At 47.0% G+C, this 11,023-nt stretch overlaps 1 protein-coding gene across 1 annotated transcript in view; it reads right to left on the minus strand.

Moving 5' to 3' along the window:
* The window catches only part of PITPNC1 (phosphatidylinositol transfer protein cytoplasmic 1), a 242,189-nt gene extending 231,443 nt beyond the window's left edge, over positions 1-10,746 (minus strand). The window contains exon 1 of the mRNA XM_044921611.1: positions 10,632-10,746. Within this exon, the coding sequence (XP_044777546.1) occupies positions 10,632-10,679 (48 nt within the window). The 5' untranslated portion in view covers positions 10,680-10,746. The remainder of the gene's footprint in view (positions 1-10,631) is intronic.
* Between the last annotated feature and the right edge of the window lie 277 nt (positions 10,747-11,023).

Raw genomic sequence — 11,023 nt, forward strand, 5'->3', positions numbered from 1 at the left:
AGCAGATATCATTGTCTCTATAAACTGTCCATAAGCAGATATCATTGTCTCTATAAACTGTCCATACAAGTTGGAAACATTTTGCCAGACACAGTGATAAGTGAAACTTTGCCATTTTAACAATAAATAAATCCCTCCCCCCCCAAAAAACACAAACAAAAAAGGTGGCTCAGTCCATTAAGCGGCTGCCTTTGGCTCAGGTCATGATCTCAGGGTCCTGGGATCGAGCCCCACATCGGGCTCCCTGCTCAGTGGGGAGTCTGCTTCTCCCTCTGCCCCTCCCCCCACTTGTGCGCTCTTCTCTCTCTCTCTCTCAAATAAATAAAATCTTAAAAAAAAAAGAATAAATAAATCCCACTACAATAGTTAAAACTATAAAATATGGGAAAACTAGCAGAATACAAACAATCCAGCAAATAAGATCCAGTGCATTTGAGGTTTTCAACAACTTAATTATATCCAAGTTAGGGACTTCTCATTCCCCACTTGATAAATTTTCTTTTTCTTTTTTCTTTTTAAGTAATCTCTATACCCAACACGGAGCTCAAACAGCCCCGAGATCAAGAGTTGCACGGTCCACCGACTGAGCCAGCCAGACGCCCCTAAGTTTTCTTCTAATATACAGATTATTTATTTTTGGTGTAAAAATACACAAATTAGTGCCCAGAAACACCTGGATCTGGCCTTAATACAGCAAATATGATGACTTCAATGGTGTGTGTGTGTGTGTGTGTGTGTGTAGATGTGGGGCGGGGACCAGTCTTTGGAGAATAGCTGCTTAGATTAGGTGCTTAAACAACATTATTACAGGCTGTCATCAAATTAATTTGTTGGGCCAATCTTACTTCTTTAGGTGATTCATTCTGGGAAAGAAACAACACCCTAAAGATTGTCAGATATAATCCAAAGGATTTAAGGGTGATTTTTTTTTTCTTTGCTCAGGAACAAGAGGAATCTAGAAGGTCATGCTTTACCCAAACTTAAAAGGAGCAAAAAAAGACATAAAAAAGTGAATAGTCATTAGATAAACTTGATCAAGAACCTACGTTAGCTACTTGTTTAGATTATGAGTCGACTTCCACTAAAGGCTAAAAAGGAACTTCAAGAGCAGGCCCCTTTTGTCAGAGGGCTGGGAAATGAAAGAATGAGTCACTTTAATACTTGATGTCAAAATCTTGGTGCGGGCCAGCTTTCGTGTTTCTAAATCAACAAACAGCATCGGATAATGCTGTTCAGGCAGTCTGCCAGAAAGTGGCGGGGGGACCCTAGCTTCCTTCCTGTGATGCGGGTGAAGCCGGTGGCCAAAACAGTGTGTCCTATGCAGTGGGGCTCCCTTCTAGTGGTCTGTCATCGGGGAGATTTGCCCAGCCTCGTGTGGTATGATCTTGCCATCCTAGACAGAGACTGTTGAGACAGAGTTTAAATAGCCAGTCAGCCTCCTTTGCAATAAAGCCAGTGATGGAAAGTCTTCAGGACATCTGTCTGGGATGAATCAGGCAGAAGGTTCAACTCCCATGTAGAACCAGCTCCTCCAGAATGTGTTTTCTAGGACTCATTTGGCTAACACACGATTTCCCATTCAATGCACATAGAAAGCAGAGACATGCGCTTGGAGCCTTAGCCAGAGAGGTCCCCAGGTACTGTTCCTTCCACTCATCATGGCCACCAGCCTCTGTCCCCTCGGGGTGGGAAGGAGGGGTGATGGTCCCCCAGCACTCCGAAGCCCTACAGTGGGCCTCAGGGCAGCTGTTCAAGCTGTGATTGCTTCTTTCCCCTAAGTATCAAGTTCTGACCTAAATTGTGGCTGTTCTGGTCCAAATCTGGCAGATTTTCTTCCCACACTGCTGCAGAAGAGAACAACCTCCTTCAAAGCTGTCTAAAAATCAGGACAACTAGAGCCATCTCCTTGAGGGCAGGGACCACATCTTTTCAGTGGATCATAATTCAGATTCAGCACTTTCTGTCAATGGCTCTGTCTCCAAACATAGATGTCTATGTTTATCCAGAGCCACCTCTATTTTTAAAAAAATTTTTTTGAGATGTATATTTTATGTACATTTTTTTTAAGGGTTATTTATTTTAGAGAGAGCAAGGGAGCATGTGCGTGGGGCGGGGGTGGGGGAGGCAGAGGGAGAGGGAGAGAGGAACTCAAAAGCAGACTCCGTGCTGAGCATGGAACCCGAGGCAGGGCTCAATATTATGACCCTGAGATCTCGACCTGAGCCAAAAATCAAGAATTGGATGCTTTTAACCGACTGAGTCACCCAGGTGCCCCTGTCCTAATCCATTTTAAAATGGCAGTGAGGGGTGCGTGGGTGGCTCAGTCAGTTCAGCATCTGCCTTCAGCTCAGGTCATGATCTCGGGGTCCTGGGACAGAGTCCCGCATCGGGCTCCCTGCTCAGCAGGGGGTCAGCTTCTCCCTCTCCCTCTGCCCTTCCACCAGCTCATGCTCTCTCTGCCTCTCAAATAAATAAAATCTTTAGAAAATAAAATTTAAAATTTAAAAATAAAATAAAATAAAATGGCAGTGAAACTTCTCCAGTGGCCTCTGGACTGTAAGCTCTAGGAGGGCAGGAATCATGTCTGCCTTGTTTGCTGCTCCATCCCTAGCACTTGGCCTGGCACTTGGCACATAGTTGGAGTCCAATAAATACTTGTGATATGAACACGTTCATGCTCCCCCGAGTGCCAACCTAGATACAAGAAATAATAATCTCAAGAGAAACTGTCAATCCAGCTCTTCTCCCTCTGGTAGGCAGAAAGGCCCCCAAGATTCCTGCTCCCTGGTGTGCACACCCTGTTTATCTATAATTCCCACCCCTTGAATGTGGGTGGGCCTGACCTAATCAGGCCAGTCTTTTTGAAAAAGAGTCTGAAGGTCAGAAATAACACATCAGAGAGATTCAAAGTTGCACCAGATGCTCTCCTATTGGACTTGAAGGGGCAAACTGCCATGTTGTGGACAGGGTCACATTGCAGGAAATGGCAGGTAGCCCCTAGGAGTTGGCCCCTAGTTGATGGCTGGCAAGAAAGGGGGGAATCTTAGTTTTATAACCATGAGGAACTGAATTCTGCCAATAACCCACACAAGCTTTGAAGAGACTCCAGCCCAACTAACCCCTTGATTTCAACTTTGAGCGATCCTGAGCAGCCATGCCATCAGCCATGCTATCCCCAAACTTCTGGCCTACAGAGACTGTGAAATAATAAAGGGGTATTGTTTTAAGCCACTAAGTTTGTGATAATTTATTACAGAGTAATAGAAACCGAATACACTCCTCCAGAAGTTAGCAGGAAAGCAGAATGATGACATTAACTCCCAGGGAAGACTGGGCCTCAAGCTTCTCAGGGGGCATTGCTGAGCAATTTTTAAATGAAGATGTTTATAATATAAAAGAATCTCTAGCTTGCAAAATTTCAGGTGGTATAAAACCTAAGTGAAAAAAATGTAAACAATGTGAAGGAAGACAACTGGGCTCAGCTTTCCAGAAATGGTCCTATTTTTCCCAGCTTCTGCCAATCCGTTCATTAAGCATCTACTATGTGCCAGACTTGAGGTTTAAGCATTAGAGCTGCCTACCCAATATGGCAGCCACCAGCCCCCCATGGCCCTTGAGCACTACAAAGTAGCTAGTGGGCACTGAAATGCACTGCAAATGGGAAATAACACACTGGATGTCAAAGACTTAGTATGAAAGAAAAATAAGTGAAACTATGTTGTCACTATTTTCCTATGTGGGTTACATGTTGAAAAGATAACAGTGGGAATGAATGACATATAAGCAAACAAGTAAGTACAGATTATGAGAAATGCTCTGAAGGAAATAAGTAAGTACAGAGATAAAGAATAAGAGAAAACTACTTTAGATGCAGTGGTCTGGAACAACGTCACTAAGAAGGTGACATTTCCACTTATAAACCCACAAGTTTGCTATAAACGTGCAAGTTTTAACACATGATGGCAACAGAGGCTGGAAGCTTAAGAGGGCTGACCGAGGCCATTGGCTGGTTGCGGGGCCATCACATTGTTCTATTCCCACTTAGGTTCCAGGTAAACAGCGCCCACTAGAGGTGTGCAGCCCCGAGATCCTGTGTGGAGGAATTGTTTTTAAGTTGGGAGGATGTACAGTATGAAAAGTCAAGCATCCAAGATAATTTTTTTTTTCAAACGACTTTACATTTTCCAGATACAATCTGTTCTCCAGTTTTAATATCAGTAACACACTTGCACTTCATCGCCCATGGAGCCTATCAAAAAAAAAAAATCTCCACTTGGGAACACCACAAAATTCCCGATTGCCAGAACGAGACAGGGAGGGCGGGCAGTTGGCAATTTACAATCTGAAATTCTCCTTTTCCTCTCCCAGCAGGCTGAATTTACAAAAGATATATAAAACCTTCCTGACTTCTTTCTACAAATCAGCTGATGTCTATATAGGTCTTTTTCTCCAAACAGGGGCAGAAGTGTTAGCTAGTTTCCAAAAAAGTTTCCCGAGTTATTTGACCACATAAACCTCCCGGCAACAGAAAGCAGGCCAAAGCTCACACGGGCCAACCAGGGGCACCTGCGCCCTCACTCAGGCGGCTGAAGCAATGAACCTCGACGTACTTTTCCAGTAATCACTACCCCTGAAAAACACGTTTACCGCCTGTCACTGTGCACACACTTTTATATTAAAAAAAGAAGAGGGCGCCTGGGTGGCTCAGTCAGTTAAGCGTCTGCCTTCGGTTGAGGTCATGATCCCGGGGTCCTGGGATCGAGCCCTCCATGGGGCTCCCTGCTCGCCAGGAAGCCTGCTTCTCCCTCTCCCACTCCCCCTGCTTGTGTTCCTGCTCTTGCGGTTTCTGTCAAATAAATAAAATCTTTAAAAAATAGTAATAAAATAAAAAAAATAAAAGAAGAACTGTGAACCCTTCCCCCCAAAACACACACTTTCCTAATTGACACTCTGGGGCAAGGGGGTGAGAGGGGAGCATGGTGGATCTTAAAGAGATGGAGTGATGAAACTATATTAATTTTTTAAAAACTGCTTACAAAAAAAAAAACAGCATTCTCCCTTCACCCGAAATGAGAGCTTTTCTGAAATGAAGAAGTATTACTCACTTAATCAGACACAAGGTTTTTAAGTCGGTTTTTAAGAGCCTCAGGGACTCACTCGCTCCTTTTGTAATGAACAGCACACGCTAATTACCATCCACTTTTAACTAAGGTTTCCTTAACAATAACCTCCGTTTTTTTTCAAGGCCCAGAATCTGTTTCATGTGGCTGGCAGACATTCACACTCAAATCACGAGGGGGGAGGGGGTATGCAGTGTCCTTTGCACAAAGTCAATTTCACTGACCAGCCCCGGAGAACAGCATCTGCTCCTTGTTGTCTGTTCCATTAGTGGTGAAAGGTTTGCACTTACCCATTAACCCGCCCACGTGCCCCTCCCGACCAGCAAGGGAGCTGTGCAAGATAGCTGAGAGGCATGAGGACGTCATTCCCTGACTGTGGGACAGGCACGAGGAGCCACCAGGATCACCCAGAAATCAAACTCATGACCCTGGCCTCGGTCCCTCCCATCTAGGCTAAGAGTCAGGAAAGAAAAAAAAAAGTCAAAATAGTGCTTGTTCTTAAAAAACATTTTCAAAATTATGTTCAAGAGGAACCCTGGGGGAGGTAATGTGAAATTAACCCAAGGAGCCTTTACTCTCTATATTCGGGAGTATCACTTTGTACAAAAAGCAGCGTTGATGCCAATACCAAACTTAATCTTTGCCGCAAGAATTTCTGCCCCAATACTTGCAGACGCATTTCATGAGAATTGTTCAAAACAGGGAATAAGGAGCATTATTGGGCATTTTGGAATCTCCACTTAGGTCATTCCAGAGTCGGCACCACCCCAATCCCAAATCTGTTCTCAGAAATGTGCGCAAAAGAAAATTCTCCAGGGACCCAGGAGAGCCTGGATAAAGTGCACTGGCTTCCGGCCAGGGCAAAGAACAAAATAATAATCTGTATTAAAAAGTTGTTTTTCTTTCCTTTCCTTTCTTTCTCTCTCTTCTCTTCTTGGAGGGGAGGGAAGTGTTTCTATTTTTCATTGTGCAATGAATCCCTGAGGACCACAAATAAATCCCTAAAAGCGTGCCCATTAACGTTAATGCAGTCAGAATAAGAACTGTTAAAACACCAAAGCAAGTAATGAAAACAAAAGCATTCCTGCCTTAATATTAGGATGTGCTTAGTTCTTGAAGGTGCTGATCTTACTGATAAGAACCTGTCAGGGAGGGGTGATCTTAGACTCCTCCAAGGAGTCTCGAAGGTAGAGTTTGGGATGCTGGCAGCACCAAGTGGCAGCACTAAGGAGAGGCTTGGGGCAAAGCGGCCTTCAACTCCACCACAATCTCCTTGGAATCACACATCCAGAAGAAGCCACCCCATTAATTTAAGGAAAACCAGTAGATTTGTTATACAAGAGCAACTTCAAATAAAGCCCCCTGGCCTTCCTTCTGGTCAGCTGACCAAATGTCCCCTAAGTAGACAGAAGGTCAGAGTCTGTCTCCAAGCCACCTTCAACTAGAGACTACTGAGGACACTTAGTGTCCCTGCTTTGCATAGCGGGTTTAAGAATAATATTTCCTAACAACAAGGAACCTCCCAGAGGAAGAAAAGTGGGAGAACCCCTGGCCTACAGTATGAAACAGCTCTGCACCAGAAATCAGAAGACCCAGGTTCTGGCCTAGACCCTGCCCTTGGCTACAAGATGGGCAACTAACTGGATCTTCTATAACCACAATCTCCTCCACAAAATGAAATGGCTCAACTACAGAAAATCTCTACTAGCCCTTCCAAGTCTGAAGAATCTACACCACCAAATGTTCCAAATGAAGACGGTGACAACTGTTTCTTTTCTTTTTAAAGATTTTTATTTATTTATTTGACAGAGAGAGAGACAGTGAGAGAGGGAACACAAGCAGGGGGAATGGGAGAGGGAAAAGAGGCTTCTCACTGAGCAGGGGGCCCGATGTGGGGCTCGATCCCAGGACCCTGGGATCAGGACCTGAGCCAAAGGCAGACGCTTAATGACTGAGCCACCCAGGTACCCACAACTGTTTCTTTAGAGCCAACTATTAGCCCCCAGGAACCTTTACTGTTTAGAACTTTCCAATGAATGGGCATATATTCAGTTCAGAGATGACACTGAACATAAATGAAGAAACTATTCTAATGAAGTTTCTTATTAAAATTAATCCATAGGATGTTACCTCTTAAAATTCTTCATCCTGAAATTGTCTAAAAAAACAAAACACCAACACTCTGATCTAGACTGATATAGACTGTGGTTGAGCTTTATTTTCTTTATGCCCCAAAGCTGCTCCTCTTTCCTGGAACTAGGGAACATTTTATGAATTAAAATAAGGCTTAGATAAATAGTAGAATCCAGTACCCTCTACAACAATTGAAAAGGTCTTTGATTTTTCATTAAGTTGATAGTGTCGACTCTATTTTCAAGAACTGGTTTTTCCTTTTTCTGCATTAAATACCAGTGACAAGCAAAGAGCAGCATAAAGAAACACAATGCGTTTTTACCATGGCTCTGGTTGTGGCTTGGCTATTAACTAGTTGTGTGACCTGGCACACATTATTTAACCTTTCTGACTCTCAGTTTACGCATCTGCAAAACGTGGATAATAGCACACGAGTTCCCCCTAAGCTCCCCTCCACCAGGGGTTAAACAGGATACGGCCAGGCAAGAAGAATGGACACAGTGTTGGTTCTCTGACTCCACATTTTCAAAAATATGGGCGCTCCTAATTAACCACGGGGGTGAGACAGAAATAAATTCCTGAAGTACTGTGTAGACAGAATCAGGCCCAAGCAAATAAAGCCTTTGAAGCAAAAGTTAGGTTTCGAAGAGTCTACCTAAGTCGATGGTAACTGTCTTCTTTGAAGACACTGTTAAGTTCCTTCCCAGTTTTTAATGTTAAAGACAGGGCTCCTGGGCGGCTCAGTCAGTTAAACGTCGGCCTTTAGCTCAGGTCATGATCCCAGGGTCCTGGGATAGAGACCCATGTCAGGCTCCCTGCTCAGTGGAGAGCCTGCTTCTCCCTCTCCCCCTGCTCGTGTGCGTGTTCTCTCTCTTTCTCTCTCAATCACTGTTTCTCAAATAAATAAATAAAATCTTAAAAAATAATGTTGGGGCGCCTGGGTGGCTCAGTCGGTTAAGTGGCTGCCTTCAGCTCAGGTCATGATCCCAGGATCCTGGGATCGAGTCCCGCATCGGGCTCCTTGCTCAGCAGGGAGTCTGCTTCTCCCTCTCCCTGCCGCTCCCCCTGCCATTGTGCTCTCTCTGTTAAATAAATAAATAAAATCTTAAAAAAATAAGTAAATAAAAAATAAAAATTAAAAAAATGTTAAGGACAGTAGGACACAGTGCAAGGGGGGGCGGGGCGATGGTGGACACTGGGGGTTTACTACCAGTCAGACTCCAGGGATCCAACATCTGGTGCACTGGGCCTATTTCCTCACCCATCATCTGGCTTGGAAAATCTGAAATCCTATCAGTTTGAAATCTCTATCAATCTAAACTGTCCCCCCACTTCTCTAACCAAGTGGAAAACTACAAAATACAACTTTTTAAGAAACTGAATCATGCTTTAGTCCAAATGAATTACACATTAATTAAATCATAATTATACATTCTATTACAGGTGGAGCCTGATTTCATTTGCCAATTAAGAAAGGGCCTCTGAAAAAAAAAGAAACGGCCTCCACCTGTACATTCAAAAGTGATTACTTCACCCTGAAGTGGTGGGTATTTTAGTAGCATAAATAAGTTGCTTAAGAGCTGTGCCTGAATGTTCAGGAAGCTTGTGAAGAAAACCAACCAGAATAAAGAGAAGAAAAAGATTCTGTAGGTAGTAAGAAGATTCTAGAACTGGTTATTTTCTTGACTATCACCTCCGTTTGGGGGATATTTCATGCAGTACCAACATTACCCCTAGATTCCAAACTCCTCTCAATAAATAAAGTCACCGGGGAGAGATGAAGAAGCGCAAGCACCTCCAGGCTGAACTGCTCCAGATCAGCTGCCCAGGGAGTGGGAACGTTTTCTAGAAATACTCTGGTTAGCCAGGGTCACTCATTTGCCTCCCCGACTCCCCGCACAGCTGTGTGCTTCTCCTGGATTTACATGGTCGGAATGCACCCCCAAAACTCTGCCTACCCACATGGCTTCCATCCTTCAAGACTCTACTCCAATGTTACCTCCTCAAACGCCAAACAAGAAGGAACGCTAGGTTGATCATCCTGGTGGGGGCTGACCTTTCTCTTGGGGAGCCAGTGTTCCTGGGATGTATGTTTTGTCAACTCGGAACTACTTTGATCTTGCCTTGGATTGTACTTGGGTCTTGCCTTAACACTTGATCCAGATGACAGATTAAGATAGCCCCTCGGGAGCACAACCGCTTCATCGGTTAAACATCTTTTTCTTTCCGAAAGCACCTATCCCCTTCCATAAGGTAATGACTCAATAACGTATCTGATAAATTAAATGCTCTGTATTTACGTGCAAATACGGTTTGGCTCGCCGGTTTCTATGGCACACTAAATCACCCTAGTGAGTTTCAAATTTCCCTGATTGGCTTCACGCTTCCTTGATGTCCCTGGACAGGCGCTAAGCAATTGTGAAAGCACCAAAAAGGTAGGGGAGGCAAGGGGGAAGAAAGGGAAGCCGGGGCCTGAATAATCCTCACTGAGTCATCATTTCCTGAATTACGGAACTTGCTGCTTCGGGGGGATCTGAAGAAGAACAGGAGCAGCGGGTGGAGGACGAGCCCCCGCCCCCCGCCCGCCCTGCAGCGGCAGGACCCGGAGCCCCGGCCGAGCCCGCACCCACGTGCTGGAGCGCCCTCCTGTGGCCGCGCCGCAGTCCCCGCCGCTCCCGGCTCGCCCGCAGACCATGCTCCCCGCGGCTAAAGAAACAAGAGACGCAGAAAGTTTCCGAGCCAGGCGGGTTTGCGAAAGGTCGAAGCCAGGTCTGCGAGCCTCTATGAGCGGGCGTGGCGGGAGCGGCGCCCAGGCTGGCGGCGACCGCGAGAAGTCTGGGCCCAGGAGGACTCCGCTAGGGCTCTGAGGTGCCCCCCAGCGGGGCTCGGGGCCTGGAGATCCTGAGGGCAAAGGCTTCTCCTGTACCCAGACCTTACAGCAAAACTCATGGAGCGGAGCCAGAGCCCAAGCCAGGACGGGGTGCCTCCCCCCCCCACACCCCCAAGCTACCAGGACGCGCTTGGGGCGCTTGGGTTTGCTTTATTCATTTTATTAATTGGAGGGAGGGGTGCACCAATTCCCTCTGGTGCATCCGGATCCCCAACAATCAGGATTCTGGGTGCCCCCCAAGACTCCCCCTGGAGTCTACCGCCCCACCCAACGCCGCCCTCCCCCGCTGGGGTGACAAGTGGAAACAGCAACTCCCCCTTCCTCCTCCCCTCCAGCCTTCTTGGGAGGTAATGCTCCAGCAGGGTTTCCCTGACCGCCCGCACAAGACCCGCCGACCGGGAGGCGGCAGCGGGGTAACGCGGCGCCCTGGGGCGGGGGGTGGGGGACGGGAGCGGGAGAGGCCGGGCCCGGTGCCGCGCGGCGCTTACCTCGTCCACGGTGAGCGGCATGCAGATCCGGTACTCCTTCAGCAGCATGGTCCTGCCGGCCGCGCGCCCCCAGGGCGGGAAGCGGGGGGGCGCCCCCTAAACCAACAAAGCTGCCGCCCAGGCGCAGGATAGGGCGCCCGGAGCCCTGCGCTCGGAGCCGGCCGGCGAAGCAGCCCCGGCGGTGCGCTCAGCCCCTAGCTTCCTCCTCTCCGCCGGAGAGCATGTCAAGGTTCGGGTCCGGGTGTTCGGGGCTCCCCCGCCTTCTTTCTCGCCGAGGTCGGTCCTCCCGGAACGCGGTGTTGCAAAGTCAGGGAGGGATCAGGGAGAGAGGGAGGGAGACCCGCTGGAAACCGCTCAGATCGGCAGCCCCGGGCGGTAGGAGCGGCCGCCGG

The sequence above is a fragment of the Neomonachus schauinslandi genome, chromosome 15 (genome assembly GCF_002201575.2).
Source record: "Neomonachus schauinslandi chromosome 15, ASM220157v2, whole genome shotgun sequence".
NCBI lineage: Eukaryota > Metazoa > Chordata > Mammalia > Carnivora > Phocidae > Neomonachus > Neomonachus schauinslandi.